The 19,791-nt window shown below is 49.3% G+C and overlaps 8 protein-coding genes across 8 annotated transcripts; 4 read left to right on the top strand and 4 right to left on the bottom strand.

Moving 5' to 3' along the window:
- Positions 1–1,498: 1,498 nt before the first annotated feature.
- On the top strand, positions 1,499–3,783 carry NECHADRAFT_83496 (uncharacterized protein; the record flags this gene model as incomplete). Its single annotated transcript, XM_003046928.1, has 3 exons — positions 1,499–1,932; positions 1,999–2,027; positions 2,078–3,783. 3 exons carry the CDS (start codon positions 1,499–1,501, stop codon positions 3,781–3,783), a joined length of 2,169 nt encoding a protein of 722 aa, XP_003046974.1.
- Positions 3,784–4,111: 328 nt separating this feature from the next.
- NECHADRAFT_83497 (uncharacterized protein) lies at positions 4,112–4,612 on the bottom strand (the record flags this gene model as incomplete). The annotated part of the gene is made up of 3 exons (XM_003047094.1): positions 4,112–4,127; positions 4,185–4,492; positions 4,523–4,612. The coding sequence occupies 3 exons, from the start codon at positions 4,610–4,612 to the stop codon at positions 4,112–4,114; spliced, it is 414 nt and encodes a 137-aa protein (XP_003047140.1).
- Positions 4,613–5,317: 705 nt separating this feature from the next.
- On the bottom strand, positions 5,318–7,229 carry NECHADRAFT_45958 (uncharacterized protein; the record flags this gene model as incomplete). The annotated part of the gene is made up of 4 exons (XM_003047095.1): positions 5,318–5,578; positions 5,635–6,755; positions 6,809–6,866; positions 6,915–7,229. 4 exons carry the CDS (start codon positions 7,227–7,229, stop codon positions 5,318–5,320), a joined length of 1,755 nt encoding a protein of 584 aa, XP_003047141.1.
- Positions 7,230–10,551: 3,322 nt separating this feature from the next.
- Positions 10,552–11,535, top strand: NECHADRAFT_83499 (uncharacterized protein; the record flags this gene model as incomplete). Its single annotated transcript, XM_003046929.1, has 5 exons — positions 10,552–10,597; positions 10,768–10,779; positions 10,833–11,241; positions 11,294–11,343; positions 11,396–11,535. 5 exons carry the CDS (start codon positions 10,552–10,554, stop codon positions 11,533–11,535), a joined length of 657 nt encoding a protein of 218 aa, XP_003046975.1.
- Positions 11,536–12,788: 1,253 nt separating this feature from the next.
- On the bottom strand, positions 12,789–14,456 carry NECHADRAFT_83500 (uncharacterized protein; the record flags this gene model as incomplete). The annotated part of the gene is made up of 5 exons (XM_003047096.1): positions 12,789–13,149; positions 13,640–13,725; positions 13,780–13,917; positions 14,036–14,217; positions 14,276–14,456. 5 exons carry the CDS (start codon positions 14,454–14,456, stop codon positions 12,789–12,791), a joined length of 948 nt encoding a protein of 315 aa, XP_003047142.1.
- A 419-nt stretch (positions 14,457–14,875) lies between these two features.
- On the top strand, positions 14,876–16,507 carry NECHADRAFT_83501 (uncharacterized protein; the record flags this gene model as incomplete). Its single annotated transcript, XM_003046930.1, has 1 exon — positions 14,876–16,507. One exon carries the CDS (start codon positions 14,876–14,878, stop codon positions 16,505–16,507), a length of 1,632 nt encoding a protein of 543 aa, XP_003046976.1.
- A 484-nt stretch (positions 16,508–16,991) lies between these two features.
- Positions 16,992–18,069, top strand: NECHADRAFT_46266 (uncharacterized protein; the record flags this gene model as incomplete). The annotated part of the gene is made up of 4 exons (XM_003046931.1): positions 16,992–17,096; positions 17,154–17,383; positions 17,429–17,763; positions 17,813–18,069. 4 exons carry the CDS (start codon positions 16,992–16,994, stop codon positions 18,067–18,069), a joined length of 927 nt encoding a protein of 308 aa, XP_003046977.1.
- Positions 18,070–18,588: 519 nt separating this feature from the next.
- Positions 18,589–19,443, bottom strand: NECHADRAFT_83503 (uncharacterized protein; the record flags this gene model as incomplete). The annotated part of the gene is made up of 3 exons (XM_003047097.1): positions 18,589–18,919; positions 18,973–19,138; positions 19,191–19,443. The coding sequence occupies 3 exons, from the start codon at positions 19,441–19,443 to the stop codon at positions 18,589–18,591; spliced, it is 750 nt and encodes a 249-aa protein (XP_003047143.1).
- Between the last annotated feature and the right edge of the window lie 348 nt (positions 19,444–19,791).

Genomic DNA, 19,791 nt, shown 5'->3' on the forward strand with positions numbered 1-19,791 from the left:
AAAGCTACTTTGTTTTGGTTCCAGCATAAACCCCGCTTGCTTTGTCCCTCGAGATCTCTCGCTTTGTGGCTGGTGAACAATGTAACCCAGGGCCTTGTGTGAGCCTGAACAACACGTCTTGGACACTTCGCCACCTTGGCATCTATGAGGCGAGTCCAACCAGGATGTCGTGATAGTGCCTCGGCAGACCTGGATCAGAAATTCTCCCACGACGGAGGGGCTTGGGCAAGCAAAGGCAAAATGAAGAGAAGATTGCTCTAAAGAAAATGAATCAGTGATTATAGTTCTCGCCCTCAGCACTGTATCAACCTCCACGCACCGCCCTCATTCAGATACGTAATGTAATAATCAGTCATCATTTTTGACAACAGAAAATGGTTCACAGATGCCCAGGGTTCCAAATCAGTGTAGGTTAGCTACAGTTTAACGACCGTCATTAATTGACTGGGCTGGTCGGTGATGGTTTGTTCGGCGGCCTCTAGGGTCGCGCGTCCACTTAAGCTTAATTCAATAGCTTAACTCAATTTTATATCTAGTCCCATGACCACCAGGGCTAGCCAATAGCCACACACATGTCTTGCAGGATATCATCTCTACAGATTTGCACCATTTATACATTCACGATGTGTTCTTCAACTCAGTCTAACAAGGCCACCTGCCCAACCGGAGCCACTGACGCCCCCGCGCCAGTTGACATGGCGAATCCTATGTGCGCATGCCCTTGCGGCTGCTACGTGGTCGCCAAACCTCCTCGAGGCACAGTTTGTGACTGGTGCCGTCAATACCACACTCACCAATGAGGCTGGAGTCGGAAATGCGGCTCGTTAATCTTCTAGAATGAATGACCAGACAGGATGCATAGGAAGGTGGATATAAGATGTAGACAAATCAAAGCTCTTGAACCTACAGGCTACTATTCAAACTAAACGTTTCTGAAAATTCGCCAGTGAGTTAATGCATGCAAGTTGATTAAGACGCAACATGGGTATTTCACGACTTCAGCAGAGTGGGCTTCTAGGAATCTCCTGCAGAAATCTCCTGATCCATGGACAAGAAAGTCTGAATATTTTTTATCTGCCAGATATATGGCATGGTTTGGAGGGGGGGAAAACCAGCCATGCGTTTTGTAAATCCCGTCGATTTCCATATGATGAATAAAATAATCAGAACAGTCGACGATATACAAGCCAGTCAAAATATCGCCAAATATCAACAAGACATCGCAAACTTCATTAAAAATACCTAGTTAAATCCTTTTACACCTCGTCAAAGTAGGTAGGTACATGACAAGTCTGTGACCTGGGCTATTCACTCTATCACTGCAGAGCACGTGAGCATCTGCCTCGTTGAAAGCCTAACGCTAAGCCTCCCCCAGCAGGTAAATCCCCTCATAGAAAATAAGCACCGCCACTTCAGTCAGAGTTGATCCTTTTCAACCTCAAATTTTTACAATATCGATGCCCCATTACATAAAAACGCAAGTCGAGTTCCCTTCACAATGAGCGCGCAAGAGCCCAACCCAACGAGCAGCGACAGCTGCTCCAAGAGACTTTGCGAGAGATGCCAAGGCGCCTGCTTCGATGACAGCCTCAACCGAGGCTCCATTGCCCTATCGCAAGGATCCGAGATGCTCAAATTTCCCTCAAACTTGAACACATACACCGCAGGTAAAGGCGCAATTTTACCGTCCGATTTCGAATTCCACGACTGGCTACCTGAATTGCCTCTCTTATCCGCCTCGGCCGAATGCTACTTTTGCTGCTTCCTCAGATCGGCCATCATGGACTCTGAAATAGGTTGCCAGTTTGAGGTGCAGGAAATCTCCCTCAAGATTGCTTATGCGTGGTTGCCTCAAAACAACAACATGCCATTCGCTCTGTACGGGATGTGTCTTGAGATATTCCGCCCTGGCTACAAGGATGCCTTTGAAACGTCTGTTCTCCTAGGCCCATCACAGAAGGCCATGACCCTCAGAGGAGTGGCTAACAACTGACCCAGGTTACGGTTCACTATTGACTCACAGGATGGTAAGATGCAAGCCATTAGTATGCCCGTGACAACCTGCTAATGCCTCTAGAACAATGCCAAGGATGGCTACGAGTGCAGTCAACACCATCGCTAAATTTTCTCACTCAAGAGAAAATCAGCGAGATGAGTGCTAAGCTCAACAAGTTCCCCCCATCAACCTCGGACTTTTTTCCAACCCGCGTCATTGACCTTGGCGCAGATCCAGAGGGAGAAGAGCTCAAACTTGTAACGAAACATGAGCGCCTTGACCAATCGTACGCTGCTCTTAGCTATTGCTGGGGCACTCCCAAAGATGCAGAAACCCAATTCAAGACCTTGAGGTGTAATCTCCACGATCGATACCGGGGCTTCAAGCTCTCTGAAGTATCCCCAGTGATCAGAGACGCCGTGGTGGTATGTCGGGCCTTTGGTGTGAGATACCTCTGGGTCGATGCCGTTTGCATCATCCAGGACGATGCCTACGATTGGGAACAAGAGTCTGCCCTTATGGCTATGCTCTTCAAGGATGCTTACTTTGTCATCGCCGCACCCGCATCTGACTCGTGCAACGAGGGCTTCCTCTCCTTGACCAAGCCTTTCATCCACCTACCATTCCATTCAAAGCTCAAACCAGGAATTCATGGATCATACCGCCTCGTACAGGTGCCACATCCGGACAAGTTTGGTAACCCGGCCATTTTCTACAAACTTGCAGTCGAAGATTTCTTGTCATCGAGGTGGAGGACCAGAGGCTGGGTTTACCAAGAAAGGGTGGTAGGGCAAAGGATTCTTCTCTTTGGACGCATAGGCCTCTCGGCTCAATTCCATAAAGACGATAGCACCACCGTCTTCGCACATTCAGCACAAAGATACTTAAACTACGTTGGATGGTTTCGAATAATGACGGGCTTTTCAGGCACTCGGTTAACACGTCAAACAGACCGGCTCCCGGCTATTTCTGGTTTGGCCAAACTATACCAAGATGTGCTGCACGATGAATACCTGGCGGGATTGTGGAGAAATGATCTTTGTCGAGGTCTTTTCTGGCAGGCCGAATTCCCACATCCCCACCGTCAGGATCTCATTACTTCCTTGGAGTCGCCAGATCCATACATTGCGCCCTCATGGAGCTGGGCCAGAGACAGTCGCTCTGTATGTGTTTATGGAAGCCAGATTTTTGATCTTTGGCAAGAATTGGAAGTGCTGCAGCAAGAATTTACACTCTTTGATGCCAAGATGGATCTAGTTGGATCCAATCCGTATGGCCGGCTAAGAAGTGGCAAGCTCACTTTGCGATCAAAAGCTTCAGAGGTTCCATCTGGTTGGGACTTTGTGCGGAAATTTGACCATCTCGATAATAAGGAGAGAATTCATTTGCGGCCTGACTGGAAATGGTTCAAGGAGGGAGGAGCAGATGCTGGAGGGCTCACCTTGTTTCTTCTCGGAAGTTGCATCGTGAAAAGGCCACAGCCTTGCTATTGCCACGAGCTCAGCGCTAACGAGGATAGCCCAAGCGACGAAACACTTGGCAATACAAATGCCAAGGAAGAACAAGCGTTGGATCTAGGCGATTCGGATCAGGTTGAGGAAGACGATCAACGGCTGTGCTTAAATTGCAAGAAGCAACTCGTTGTGTACGGGCTCTTGTTACATCCCGCCAAAGAACCGGGCAGGTTCTTTCGGATAGGCATCTTTGTTTCAGATCCCAAAACTCATGTTCTCGGGGGCATGAACCTTTGTCAGGACTGGGAGAGCAGAACAATTGAGCTTATCTGATTAGGTGGTGCCTCTTGGACATTTTACAAGGTTCAACACTTCACAACTCGATGTTTCAATAATGAATTTGGAAGAAAAATAATTCCTCTTTGTATTTTTTAGACTGGGGACTTGAAGTTATTTGCTTTACCTAGCGACGGGGCTTGATTTTGGCATATTCTATTCTATCTTTTGGCGCAGTTGTCCCATGAAGGGCGGGGCTTCAAGTACGTAACAAAACACAATATCAACACATCATAGCATTATATCCCAATGCTAAGATAGTGGCCTATTTTTCGCCTTTGTACTGCCTGCAGTAAAAGACCCATACCCATCTGGCGTATTCTGTTCAATCTGTGGCACGCCTAGGGATGTCGGTCTCAGCTTCATCAGCAATCAAATCTCGAGGATTAAAAACTCACATTTTCCAAGCCCTATCCTCCAAGCCATCTGGCTGTCCCATGAATCCAAGCGACTGCATAAAGTTGGTCAAGTCTTGGTGCAGCCTCGCAGCCGCCGCGTTCAGGGCTTGCTGGTGCATGATCAAGCGATCCACGAGCATCGTCCGGGCTGTTCCTTGAAGAGGTCGAAGGAAGCAGTCGATAGCTTCGGCAGATCTCCAAATGCCGCAGATTTGCTCCTGGGCATCGAGGCAGACATCCATGTATGAGATGTTTTCACTCATTGTCAGGAGGGCGCCTTGCATGTCGACTGGGAAGAGAATTTCGATCTGTCTCATCATCAGTTCAAGCTCACTTACTTCCGGAGTTGGTTCCTCAGTGAGTGGCAGAGGGTTAAAGCACAAGTTGCACTGACGATCTACAAGATCGAGCTGGTGAGCAAAAGCCATTGTCAGTAGTTGATCGCTGGTGGAGTTGGGTGGGTTAGTTGAGAATTTGTCCCGATTTGTGAGATGGTTTCAAGTTTGCCTCGACATTTATGCAGGGTGGGATGCTCTTTATAGACCCTTAGAAAGAATGCCATTGAGTCAATGAATGTGAACAAAGGAGGTGGATAAATGGAAATCTGCTGGACCGTGACACTGGTCTGGGCGTGAACTGTTGAACAGAGCCTGTATTCAGGGATGTTTTTCTGGGTAGATAAGAACAAAGGCTTTCTAGTCCAGCCTCGATCACAACCGCTGCATCAGGGCAATATAGAGAGCATGTTCGACTGGAGAACAGAGTCAATCACACTGTTGACACAAGGGGCACAATAACTTGCAACGTATTTTTGAGTCGACCACCACGCTGGCTTCAGAAAACTAACATTGAGGAAGTCTTGTTACTAATGAATGAATCACTGAGCCAGCCGTAGAACTACTCGTTGACAAGCCAAGGCGCTGTGATCAACGAACGTTTGTTCTTCAGGGCATGCACCATTGCAGAAGTATTCTGTGCCGTCAGTCGTCTTAAAACTTTCTGCTCACGAGTAACTTTGTCTAGGGGTGCGCAAGACGATTTGTGATGATCTTTATTCATATATGTACAAGCCACTGCTCCTTCACGTAGCTCATCTCTAGCGTCTCTGTCCCAAGACAGCAAAGATGTAGTAATTAGAACATAGTATAAGCGAGGCGCTTCCAAGCAGGGAAGCTGGCCAGCTCGGCTCGGTAGGCACGGATAGCCTCCCAGTCGTGCTCACGTCGACCCGTGTCAATGTCGATCTCCTCGATCTTGATCCACTTTGTTCGCTTCCAGAGCCATCCTCCGGCCCAGAATGCCAGCACAATGGGGAAGGAAAGATATTGCTTGAAGAAGCCCTCAACTGTGCCCATTCCTGACTCTCCAGGGGGAGCAACGATAGCGGTGTAGAACTGTAAACACTGTCAGCTTGTGCATCTTGAGAATGGATTTTAAGTCTCTTTCTTACCTGAGCCATCATAACGATGATGACGAAAATCAGACCGAACCATGAACCATAAACACCACCAATGGCCTTGAAAGGGATCTCATCAAGGCTGCGGCCGTTGTGCTTCCACGCAGCTCGGAATCGGATGTGAGCGACACAGATGGAAGCCCATGTGACAAGCATAGACAGACCAGACAAGGCCAACAGCCAATCAAAAATGACGGGGCCAGCAGCGTCCAGGTTAAGGAAGGCCAGAAGACCAAAGAGGATGATGAAGATGACCGAGGGGAGAGGGCGGCCAGCTCGATCAATCCATGTAAAGAGGTTGGGCGCGTATCCCTGCTGCGCGAGAGCAAGGAGCGTGCGAGAACCTCCATAAACTGAAGCAATACCAAGAGACAGAACAGCCGACAGGATGACAGCGTTCATATAGTGGTCGAAACCCTTGAGGCCAGAGTACTTCCCGACGAGGACGAATGGTGACGCCTTTGTGCTGGAGTAAGAGCTAGAAGAGAGCAGAGACTCATCATTGCAGTCGATCAAGAGACCGATGAAGAAAAGAGCAACAATGTAGAAAAGGCAAATTCGCCAAAATACCTGCTTGACGGCTTTGGGCACCGACTCGGTAGGGTTGCGAGCCTCAGCCGCAGCCAAGCCGATCAGTTCAGTGCCAGCAAAGGAGAAAGCGGCAGTAACGAAGACGGAACAGAAGCCCTTGAAGCCGTTCTTGAAGGCACCCGGGTCCTGCCAGAGCTTGAAGCCAGAGTATGTGTCGTATCGTCCACTTGAAGGTCCTCCGCCACAAACAAGCACAAGAGCGACAATCATGAAAATGCAGATGGATGTGAGCTTAAAGCACGCCGCCCAAAATTCCTCTTCGGCGTATCCAAGGGTGCCAAAGACGTTGAGGATGATGATGGCGGCGAGGAAGACGGCGATCCACACGCCGGGGGAAACATCGGGGGCCCAATATTGGATCGTGATGGCGCAGACGGTAAGCTCGAGGGGGAGGGAGGCGGCCCATTGGAGAACGTAGTTCCAGGCCATGGCGAAGCCGAATGAGGGTTCGATGAAACGGGTTGCGTATGTGTAGAAGCCACCTGATACGGGGTACATGACGGCGAGTTCACCAAGAGCGTAGACTGGAAGGTGTCAGTTGATATGTACGTGAGTAATGCAAAGTGTCTTGACTTACCAACGTTGAAAACCATGATTCCGATGAGCAAGAAGTCGAGGAATAATGTACCAGGTCCCTACACGATCAGCATCATGTCAACCAGCAATAATATGCCATCACTTACACCCTTAGCCAAAGCAGATCCAGAGCCAACAAAGAATCCAGCACCAATAGATCCTCCAATAGCAACCATCTGCAGATGTCTCGGCTTCATCTTTCGATCAAGCTCGACAAGGCCGGGGCCATAATGCTTCCTCTGAAAAGACCTGGCATTCAAACCAGTACGTGTCAAAAAGTCCTCCTTCTCATACTCCTGTCCGGTTCCCGCGAGGCCCTCATTTCTAATAGAGTGAGCCTGCTCCTCGGCAAAGGCACCGTCCTTCGCCACACCCTTTTCGCCCGTGACGGGAGCTGTGTCGACAACTTTTTCGACCGACATGGTGAATGGTATACTCCAAAGACGAAGAGCCGTGAAATAAATCTGGGTATCTGGATCTTCCCCAGAAGATGAGCTTGAAAAGAAGGAAAAGAAGAAGAAAAGTCAGAGTTTGACTGAACGGGGCGAGGGTATTAGTACTATCCCATCCCATCTCTAGTCTCGGCGACAACAAGACGCTACGCGATATCTCCACACATGGTCTCACTTGTCTGATTACTCCGCGTTTTTCCAAAGATAATGACAGTCTTTTTTTCGTTATCCCCGGATTTAAAGGAGTCGATGATTTTACGTAAATCTCCATGGGGAAAACCGTCAGTGGTTCCCAGGGCGAGTCTATCTTGCATCTTGAAGAGTCAATCTTTCATGCACTGACAGTGGAGCGTGAACCGTGTGGTTCTCCAAGTCACCAGCTTCAGCCGACGAAATCCGCTTACTCCGCATGGGTGCATTCTCCACTGGACAGGGAGGGGGGTGCAAATTTTTGGAGTTCATGACAGGCATTTGGCCGAGTAACCGAGTAATTGGGAGGTAGAATGGGTCATTTTAAGCCTGTGATGACTTCTTTGATATTTATGGTTTATAATTGTTTATTCAAATCGTTATCAAGGGTGCTTTAAAAGGTTCATCGCAGGTATTTAAAGTCGTGAAGTTGCGCGACTCCTCACTTACCCCAACCAGCCAAGCCATGATGGCCTGCATCATTCTCGAACATTTCCTTGTCTGGCACAGATCAACAAAAAATTAACACCAAAAACCAACGCACACTCACAACTTCACAAGCAATCAAAGGATGCCTCAAGGAAAGAAGCCGAGATAATTAGCCAAGCAAATTTTATCACGCCCTTTGCCTTGTCAAATCTCGAGTCATGCCCCGTCGAGTTTCTATTTACATTACGTTAGTATTATGTTTGAGAAACCAGGGCCGGACTAGACCCGCTCCCTCCGGACCTCAGCGGCGGGCGGGCCGCCGCCGCCGCCGGGTTGTGTCATGTTCAGCGCCGCCGGTCAGTTTGGCCTTGCGCCGACGTCGGGGGAGAAACGTGTCAGAGGAACTGGTTCATTGAGGCTCTGTCTATTGAATCTGCAGGCGGTATCAGAGGTTCATGCGGAGTAAATGAATATGCCCTCCATGCCTTCTAGAAGCACACAAGTCCATATGCATGCATCTATTTTATCAATAATTAAGTGCTTCAAGCTTCTCCATTGTAATTACTCAGTATTTCCACTCAAAATCCATTCCCGTCAAGTCTGTTGTTGATCATCCACTCGGCAACTAACCCCTAGCTTGGCCGGCGGCGCATCGTGGGCCTCAGGTCAAAATCCGCATTAATCATCAATACACCCATCCTCACTCCCTCTTTTACCCCAGGTCAATCAATCTCGCAGTTCCCATTCCAGACCCCAGATCTCCATGCGCTACCGTTCAGATTATTTGGTAACAAGAACGTCTCGTCTCGCGGGGCCTTCCCCACGGGATCCATCTAGATGGTTCTCCACTCAGGAAACCTGGAGTAGAAACCTGGGGCTGACGATGGCGACGGTTTGCGCCCTGTGGAAGACGCTTTCAATCTTTCCCGTGGGTAAGCGACCCCATCTTATGTGTCCTAACCAACCGGACCAAAGGGAAGTCTTGATTAGACCTCGGGGAGGTGCCGAGACTAGATATTAGCACACTCAAGTCAGCTGAACTACTACGTGCTGGGAAGGGACTTCAACTTTGAAACCTCTTAGGCGGAATCTATCCGCTTGTCCAGCTCCGCAATCACTCCAGTTTCTAATCACTGTCCGGGGAAGTTTCAAATTCCGTGACAATCTGGTTCCATGTCAGCTCTCTTTCGACATGTTCCCCTTCGTGATGTCTACCGACAGACCCTAGCGCATTACCAAGACGATCCTTGAAACCACAGCCTTTAGACCTACTCAACAGCCTTGTTGCAGTTGCTCAACATCTCCACTCAACATACACTGCCTCAGCCAAGTAAGAGGTGCCTACCCTAATGGCACCAAATGTGAAAGCAATGCGATTCCCGGCCTGCTTTCTGCTAGATCATGTGAGACTCAGGCAGTAAGGGAATTTTAGAAAGGCTATGAGAGATGGGCAAAGGAGGAAAAGGCCCTAACAACCTTTGCGAATGGCGTCTTAGGTCATGGTTCACGAAATGCTTTGACTGTAGAAACTATACGATAGTCCCAACAAACCCGCGACGAGAAGGCATCCAACATCAAATCGTTGGCTTGCGTTTGTGCTTGCTGACATGAAGGAAGCATAACTAGTCCCCGCCGATCCCCGATATGGCTATCCGTAGGGGGCCGCTATAGACCGAGGCCGACGAGTAATGGAAATCTTGGCTCGTTCTCGAAAGAATCCAAAGGTGGTTCCGTGAGGGGGACCCCGGTTCATTCCTTCAGCCTCCAATCCAGGACGAACTTGTCCAACACGCGACATCACGTACAAGAACGACTCCAAACAAAAGGACCGAACTTAAGCGATGCCCCATACATTTCATATTTGCAAATATAATTCGGGGTAAACATCAACACCGAATCACATCATGAGCCCGTTTTTCCTGAGAAGAGAGGCTGATAACCCACCAGGGCTAGGACTAACTCGGCAAGAAAATGCGGAACCCCTGTTGTTACGCCCTTTCGGCGGCACTTTGTCATCTGCACCCTATGCCGGGGTCTGTGGCAAGTTGGGCTCCAATGTTGAATTAAGTGTTGTCCAGGGAGGTCATCATTGAGTGTATGGGGGGCACGTTTGGTGGTGGCATCTCAAATGACGATACTGGGTACAGTTATTTACCTGTCAAGAGCGATAAGCATATCTTTATTTTCAACTAGTACTGCACAGCTTTACAAATCCGTTCCTTCTTCTTATTCTTTGAGATGTCTGAATACCCAGATATCGCCAGTAAGGAATAGATAATCCGCTCTGAGGACGCGACGTGAATGGTCTTCTGCCTCACTCACGGTACAACAGATTTCTTGCCGCTATAGTACATGAAGATCCTTTCGTTCAACAGCCTGAGCTCCTCATGGAGTGGCAGTTGCCAGCGGCCGGCACCACCAGATGCCGATATCAACCGGCACAAGTGATCCACTAGACTTGAACTTCAGAGGAAGTCCTCATTTTGGCCCGGTCGTATAAAAGAAACAACAAGATTGGTTTAAGGGATTACTCTAGCAGTGTGATCCTGTTCCTCTTTCTCGCATCAATTCACCTGCAACTTGTTCTGGAGTCTCAGAAATACGCTGTGTGAAGCAGTTTGGGGAATTCCTTATCTACGCTACTACTCAACACATGTTCTCTTCGAAAATCGCCATGATTCCAATGCCTCTAAACGAAGCCGTTTCAGGCATCTTGGGAAGTATCAGCCTCACAGCGTGGATAACGGTGCTGGTATGTCGTGCTTACTTCACTGCCCAGAGAAAACGTTAACCGCTCCGCAGGTGCCCCAGCTTCATGCCAATTACAAGTCAGGGAGTGCCGAGGGCCTTGGCATGGCCTTCCTATTCATTTGACTAATCGGAGATATAGCAAACTTTGTCGGTACGTACTTAGCTTACACAACCAGTCTCTGGATGAACCCTGACTGTATCTAGGAGCTCTTCTCACACGCCTTGCGCCTACTGCGATTGGGCTGGCAGGCTACTTTTGCATTGCCGACTTGATTCTCATCAGTCAATCCTTCTACTACAAGACGGCCAACTCTCTCCCGCAATCAGTCTCCTCTACGGGAGTAGATGTGGTCTCATGTGAGGAGACGCCACTACTGTCCACAACGCAGCAGAGCAGCTCAACTCAAAGATCCAAAATGAACCCCTGGGTATCCAACACGCTGAGCCTACTCGCAGTTGGTGTTGTGGGATTCATTGCATGGCTTAGTGCTTTCAAGATGGGCTTTCTGGACAGTGCCAAAACGGATACGCAAGATCCAGAGCCAAACTCTAACAAGATGCTTGAGACAGTGGGTATAATTCTGGGTTATTTCAGCGCCGTCTGCTACTTACGGTGAGCCAAATTCGTCTTTTTAAAACCCGACGCCAGACTAACACGACAAAAGTGCCCATATTCCGCAAATCATCAAGAACTACAGAGAAAATTCGTGCGAAGGTAAGCAGCACGATCTTTTTATCAGTACCATTCACAACACTGATGCTTCCAGGTCTGGCGATTCTCTTCTTTCTTCTCTCTCTGACTGGAAATATGACGTATTTCACCAGTCTTTTGGCGTACTCTCAGGAAAAGAACTACCTCTTGAATGCCGTTCCATGGTTCCTCTCGGCACCGTGGGCGAAGACATGATTGTGTTTGCTCAGTTCCGCAAGTACTCTAGCAACATGGAAAGCTCTGAGCTAGCATAATTCCGGACGTCATGGTGCGAGATAGGGAGATTGCAGCCAGATGGCATCCAAAAGCTTTGTAGACGGAAACTCAAAGATCATTCCAAAAGTGCATCTAGTTCCAGGTAGTCTCAAGTGTTAGATTTGAGTAGTCAAGGTCCAACCGTGCATTTCTAAGATAATCAGTGTGTCTGGTTACCTGATCAATAAATTCTGTAAACATTTCAACATGCTTTATTTTACTCCTTTCCCATATAGTCACAGAGACTGTTGTATCAGCCAACACACTTTTCAACACAATGGCGGCATTTTAACCCAGCTTCGCACATCATCGATCTTCTGGCTCGGTTCCAATCAAGGGCTGGGCTGCAACTATAATAAAAAACAGATTGTCAACACATCATAGCATCATGACCTCGCACAGCATCGTGTTAGTCTTTACACCATTCCCAGTGAGCTGAGAAGCAGGCTCGATCTGGACGTAATATTTTGAAAGCTGATCACCGTGTGTCTGCCTGTCTGGCCATCCGCATCCGCCGAAACAACTTCTCAGGGGCCGTAGCTGAACTCTCACTCCACAATCAACAAGAGGTTTCTTCACACTCTATCAAGTAATCCCCACCTCGTGAGTTTGCCTCCCGACCGGCTCTCGCATTTTCTTCCCCTTTTGAGTAAAGACGCTCGGTCAACTAGCCAGTTCCCGGCCCGGTTCTGTCTCGGCCCTTGCCTACCTAAACCCGATCTCCATGCCAAAGCGGTCGCGACACCGGAACAACCGAAAACATAGAGGCTGGGGTCATTATTTCTAGCCTCAGACATGCGCTTTGGCATCACGACGCCGTCTTTAGTACAGCCGGCGTTAAGCGGATTATCGTCACTCTGGTTTCGTTCCTGGGATAGCGATCATCAGAATTTTTAACCACCCCGTATTGCAGTCAGGGGCTCGGCCAAAGAATCACGAAAAGGAATGACACTTATTTCATGACATGCAGAGCCAAGATACCCATGATCTAATATTGAGATACACCGTTTACTACAGAATCTGCCTTCCGACTACCAATGCCCTCCGAGACATGATTTACCCAGCCTTTGGTGCCAGCACGCCAAACTTCAGGAGGCTCTTAAAAATGCTACAACACTAACAATAGCCACCGGGGTTATCTTTCCCTCGGCATCGCATGAGGGATCGTAAGACGCAATCGTCAGTGAGAGAGGTCAAGATCTTGCCGGAACCATATCCATACATCCCACAAGATTCTGCTTTGACAGACCACCAGGTGCGACGTACTTGTTGGCAATACCAACAGACATGTCGAGGTAGTCGAGATCGAGATGGACCGCTCTAGGGCAGGCATCTTTCTGGATCAACAACGACTGGAGCTCATCTTTGAAGTTCACCTTTTCTTCTGTGCTACCCCATACAACAGGGAAACCAGCATGAACGACGCCGTCTCTCTGATCCTCAGTGACGTCGCGCATGCCGCAGTGAATCAGCTTTCGCTTCAGGTTCAGCGGTCTGAATCCAGGAATGGTCTCAAGAAGTGCTTTCCAGGCCTTGTTGGAGGCGAGGGCTTTGCTAGAGAATAAAGAAGCAATGAAAATAGAATACAAAATTCTCTGAATTAATCTTTTATAAAGAGTCCATGCATTTGAGTCTATGCCTCTAAAGTTAAGTCATGTTGTTGAAAGGGGTAGGGCTACGGCCAGAGAAACTAAGCCTCTAAAGTTGATTGAAGCGAGGAATGCTCTGTTTGTGGACGGCCCAACAACACAATCCCGCATCCTGGGCGAATTCTAATAAAAATTACAATAAAGTGATTTTTTTTTTTTAGGGGTAGCAATGGTCTCGGACACTAGATAGTGGGCACAAAAGAATAGGGAGTTTGACCAAGGTTGCAGGTTGTCCGAGTCTACTACCTAGGGGTTCCCAACCATCTAGCCGCGGCAGTTTCTCCAATGACCATCCTAGACAGCGCCACATGTAACTTTCAACCCAATGTTCAAGTCCATAAGCTCACTGGGACCGCTTTCACAGATTCTCCTCGTGCTTCCTAAGCGTGACATACCACGCGCCGCTATCCTTGTCCATCCAAGGTCTCAGCTTATCCATCTCCTCGGCAAATATGGCAGTATGGCCAGCATCTTCATGAAGCTAGTAACTTTATCAGTCAAGTCCCTTTGTTTCTGGGCGGTCGATGCAACATACCTCGACACTCTCCCATCCGAAAAAGTATATCGCAAGCCTCCGCTGCTCGTCCTGGAGCCGCCCTTCAACCAAGGCCACATCTCCGCCTCCAGAAATGTTAGTATTGGCCGCATAGCCCCAGTCGCCTCCCACAAAGCCCTGCATCTGGTAACAGTCGGTGAATGTCTTGTGCATCGAGGTCTGAAGCGGAGGGACAAAAATAGGCGCATCCTGCTTCATTCTCATTGCGCCCTGTAGCGACCTGTCAGCCATTTACACTTTGAGAGTAGCTAGTTGAGTGTACCACTTCGCAAATCGGCGCTTTCAACGCCGTCAGTAGATCGGCCGGGTCATCGCGCGGAATATCTACCAGGAAGCTCGTGGCGCTGTTCTGCGACAGTTCGTCGAATGTCTCTTTGAGAGCGGGTCGCTGAGACAGATCTAAATCATCCGGCCATTCTAACAAGAATCGTGTCAGCAATGTCTACAATTTCATGAGTCTGACGAGGCCGCGTACGAATAATCCAAGATACTTCGTGTCTCTTCTTGGGTAGGGGCGCCACTCGAGCTACCACGGAGTAGCCAAAGTACTGGATCTTAACCCCAGCCGTTGCCACAGCTTTTCGAAGGCTCAAGAACGCGGGGCTTGAGATTGTCGTGGAGGCTGGGAGCGTGAAGCGAAGAATTTGTAATAACATTTTGACTGTGTGTGTTGAGGGTCAGTGAGTGTCGATGGTCAAGTCGCTGCTCGAGAAGAAACAGAGACGCTTTATACTCGGTTTATATCAATGCATTCTATCTCAAATAATCCAGAAGGATTGGTTTTTGTAAGCAATCTACAAGGGCTAAGGGCAACTCGGATACTTCACGTTATGATAGGCCTCCTGACCATAATCCCTCAAGATGCTTTATAAGAAACTCCTCAACGGTGAACTTCTGCATGCCTCTGAATGGAGTCAACCCATGTTGTCGCTGACCACTAGCGCCAGCGGAAAAGACGCTTTACCCTTCTCGGGCAGCGCGCGCCTCTACCCCTGGCCAAGATCCCCCACTCATTCTCACCACCTCCATCACGGTGCAGCATCAGCAAACTTCGGTCAACGCCGTAATTCACGACATGTCATCACCGGCCTGTTGGACGTGCCGCCTTCGGAGGAAAAAATGCGACCGAATCCGACCCGTCTGTGCGGCCTGTGCCGGTCTGGACATCGACTGCCACTACAGCGCCGTGAAGCCAGAGTGGATGGACGGGGGTCAGAAGCAGCATGACATGGCAAAGGCCATCAAGGCTCAAGTGAGACAGGGCTCTTCATCGCGTCGCGACAAGGAATTCTCTGTTCAAGTTCTTCCTCTTGGAGAGTCCTCTACTTCCCTTCAGCCTCCTCCCTCGCATGACAGCCCAGCGTCGACTGGCTCTGCTGCACCAGTACACGCAACCGGCCAGGATGAAACGGATGATTTCCTCATGACACTATACCTAGACACTGTGTTTCCCTTCTTATTCCCATGGTACAAGCCCACGAACATAAGCGGCGGACGCACCTGGCTCTTAGCCATCCTCAAGGGTCAACTGGGCATCAAATACACAGCCCTCAGCATCAGCGCCTACTATTTCACACTGACTCTTGCCAAAGACGTGAGCCATACTCTACGTACGCCTTGCGAGCAGCATGTGTGGGATACGCTTGCGCTTCATATGAAGACTTCTCTCAAGATCATTAGGCAGGACATGGATGGTCTAAACAAGCACACCAAGGCCGATGTCTTTCGCCAAACACATGTCTTGGGGGGAATTGTTCAACTCTTGATCTTTGAAACGATCATGGCGAGAGGGGGTGATTGGAACATGCATCTGGCGGCCGCTTTGGCGTTGTTCAACGACATTTTCGAGACTCACGGCATGAAAGATGGGCAACATGATCTGGGAGCCGTGTTGAGAGCCATGGGTCAAGATTGGCCATTTTTCAACGGAGCACAGTTGGGTTTCAGCGTATGGACCGCCGACCAGGCTTCTTTCCAATTCTTTACCGCTTTCCTCATCTTTGCGGATATCATATCCAGTGTGCCTCTAAAAGCCCCTCCCCAGCTTCGACGCTATCATAGCTCTCTCATTTCGGATAATCACCCTTCGAGCCAAAACTCAAGCTATAAGCCTCAAGGTATCTGCATGGAGGACTATGTTGGATGTCCCGGATGGGTTCTCATCACTCTTGGAGAGGTTGCAAGGCTAGAGTCATTGAAACACTCAGCTGAACCCATCCAAAGGGCAGGCATAGCAGAAGTGGTGCGGAATCAAAGCATAGAGCTTGAGCGGATGCTGGAAGATGGGCTATTCACCATGTCCAACTCGACAAGCCAAGCTCAAAATCGAGTTCCTGTGGTGGAGGCATGGATACACGCCACAATACTCCATCTCACAATCGTTGTAGAAGGCTGGGATCCATTACACCCCAAGATCCTCCACAGCGCTCAACGCATTCTAGAAATCATCAGCACAATTCCCTGGCAGCTCTCCCTCCGTAGTATCATGTGGCCGTTCTGCGTTGCCGGCTGCCTAGCAGCACCCGAGCAGGAGGACATGTTCAGAAGCGTCGTGTCGGCGATGGGACCCTTCCAAGCCTTTGGCACGGCTAAGGAAGCACTCGGGCTAATGGAACGAGTCTGGGGGCTTCGAAACCAGCTAGACAAGGATTCATGGAGTCTTTGTCATTGCTTTGAGGTTGACGGCGTCAAGTTTCTGCTGATATGACCGCATTAGCATTTGTAGGGTTGCCTAAAAAGGAAAGCGCGCGGCCTCATGAGGGAGATAGTCAAGCACATGGGTAAAGGAAAAACGAGACACGAGGACGAGTATAATAATTAATCCTCCTCTAAATATTTTAAATAAATTATTATAAAAATATATAAAAATCTCCTAATTAATATATAATTTTATAATATTTTTTATAAATATTTATGAAGAGTTGGATAATTCTCTAAATACTCTAGCGTCTTATTTATTTCCTTGCCCATGTGTCAAGGTACCATTGCTTGGGCTTCTTCAGCACCAAGTTTTCACCGGGATTCCACTCATCATAACACGTCTTAAGTGAAACGAGTCATGGAGAGGGTGGCTTTACTATATAGAGGCTCGTTTCCTCGCTCCCAACGAGAAGTTCCAGCCCAGATACCACGAGAGTCCAGCTTTCTCCTCCCACAACGTCACGTTCCCTCCATTTCCCTACTCTTTCAAGATGAAGGCCATTGCTGTCGCAGGTGGCACAGGCCATGTCGGCCGCACCATTGTCGAAATACTTGCCCAATCTCCAGCCTTCAAGCTCATTGTCCTGGGTCGTAAGGTGAGCTCACCACAACTATCTATACTCCATGTTGCACTGTAACTCATGTCCCAATAGGAGAGTCCAAGTAACCCCGAAGAGCCAGTACATGTTGCAGTAGATTATTCCAACGTTGAGGCTGTGGCCACTGCGTTGGAACAGCACAACGTGCACACAGTCATATCCGCCATCCAAGTCGCAAACGAGGAAGCCTCCGCAGCCGAGGCCAACTTGATCAAAGCCGCAGGCCAGTCTTCTTCCGTGAAGCGGTTCATCATGAGCGGCTGGGGATCTCTTCCCAGTGAGATGTGAGTACCTCAAGCCACAACCATCTTCAGGCTAACCACAGTCAGGTCTCCGACATCCGTCTTTCAGAAATCCTCCCTCGAGGCACTCCGCAAGACAGACCTTGAGTGGACTCGCTTCGCAGTCGGCTACTTTCTCGACTGCTACAATTTGACCTCGCTCAAGACTCACCTGCCGCCCTTGTCCTTTGCCATCGATGTGGCAAACAAGAAAGCGGCCATCCCGGGGACCGGCAATGAGCCCATCGCGTTCACCTATACATACGATGTAGGCAAATTCGTCGCCGCTTTTCTTGAAGAACCCAAGTGGGACGAGTTGACTTTTTGCTACGGTGAAAAGACGACATGGAATGAGTTTGTCAAGGTGGCCGAAGAAGTGACAGGTGAGCCACCAAGCCACTGAAGTACAAACCCGTCTCTAACAGCGCAAAGGCTCCTCCTTTGATGTAACCTACGACCCTCTGGAAAAGCTTCAGAAGGGCGAAACTACCGAACTCCCCGCGCAAAAGGCAGAGCTCGCCCTATCGCCCTTTCCCGAGGCCCTTACCCGACAGCTTCTGGCGCTTCTAGGCATCTGGTCCGTCACAGGTCAATTTGACATACCGCACGAGGGTTCTCTCAACGCCAAGTATCCGGAAATCAAGCCCGTGACCATTCGAGAAGCACTACAGGATGGGTGGCGACGTTAGGATGGTAACGTTTTTTCCACGTCAAGCTAGCACAATCGTCTTTGGTATTAAGATGCAGAAATTAGATGTGAACTTCTCGGTGCAGTACCAATCACAATGTCTTGATTTTCCAGTCCCAAGCAGTATTCGTGTGTACTCATATTGAACATGAAGTAGTCCCATAGTGATAGCATTGGGATATAATGCTACGATGTGTTAATAATATATTCTATATTATAGTTGAAGCCCAGCCCTCAATGGGTTAACTAAGCCAGAAGATCGAATATCAAATAGTCACCCGGGAGGCAACACAATAAGAAATAAAAGGCCTACGTATAGGCTTTCGCTGCAAAGTGATGAGAACATGGCTAATAGCTTCGACCTCGGCCAGATCTAGGCAGACAGCTGGATTTGGCAAGCAAGCGTCAGGCGTTGGCGATGCCGGGCAACACCGCAGTCTAACAAACATGTTCAACAAATACAAAGTATATCAACACCAAGCCCACAGGGACAGCGCTATTCACGCCAAGCCTCTTAACTTCATGTATCCAAGTCCACAGGAGAGATAAGAACCTCACCCCGATCTCGCTGCTTCATCGCATCTTGTTCAAACGAACGGATCAGGTCCAGGACCTTGTGTTGCACAGGGTCCAGCCTGTTGACCCGAGGAGGTTTTCGGAAGATGCGGGAAGTGAGCAGCAGGGCGCCGGCAATGGCGCCGACCTGGAAGAAAACCGAGGACACCTGGAAGAAGGTCGGGGACACTTGGAAGAAGGTCGGGGATACTTGGAAGAAGGTCGGGGGCACTTGGAAGAGGGTCGGAGTCACCTTCTTGGGTATAATCAAGGCCAGAATAGAACATGTAAAAGTCCTAGGTCGGGCGTCAGCGAGAGAAGTTGATCCCAAGAGTACCCTGAAGCTTACCACAACTTTAAGGCTGGAGAAATGTCTCTCCCTCGCGGTTTTCCTTCACTCTTGGCTTTGTCTAAAATCTTGTCTAGTGCGACGAGATCTCGTACCGCGCTGTCATGCGAGATCTTCAGCAGCCAGACGTCACTCTCCCCCTCAGAGTTTCCGCGAATGGCGATTTCTGGATGGAGATGGAGATTAGCTGTGTAACTAAAGTCCAGGAGTAAACGCACCTTGTGACCGACCACCCGCGCTGATGTCAGCGCTGGAGGCCCGTAGGCGGTCCAGGCAGTCAAAGTACTGGTTCAAGTAGCGGTTCGCCGATCGGCGATAGACTTCAAATAGTTCCCAGATGTCGCCTTCGTTCTCGGTTGGCGATGCTGCGTTCCAGAACGGCGCAGCCGAGGCCCGTCTAGCGACGACATATTGCTGGCGAGGGCCAGCAAGAGCTGTCACCTCATCGGCCGCGTTCTCGCTCTGATCCATCGTGCCTGCTCTGATGCTTCTTGATGGTGATGAAGGGAAGTTGTGGCCGCAGCCTGATTGATATCTGGAGGTTGACGTGGGTGCAGCTGAGTGGGCCCCTGTGAAACTCCGCGGCTTACAGGGTGCTACAGACATCCCGGTCGCTGCGGTTAGAAAGTACTTGTGCTGTGAGACAAACTCCATATCTCCAGAGGTTCTCCTTAGCAGTTACTATCCTGGCCGAGTAATGCCCGCCCCCCCTACACACCACAACGGGTTACCATCACCCCTTATTCGTCCATGAGTTATCAACACCTTTGTTCATAGGCACCCGAGACTTGCACTTTGTTCAGCTCATATCTCCAAGTG

Source organism: Fusarium vanettenii (assembly GCF_000151355.1).
Source record: "Fusarium vanettenii 77-13-4 chromosome 8 genomic scaffold NECHAsca_17_chr8_1_0, whole genome shotgun sequence".
NCBI lineage: Eukaryota > Fungi > Ascomycota > Sordariomycetes > Hypocreales > Nectriaceae > Fusarium > Fusarium vanettenii.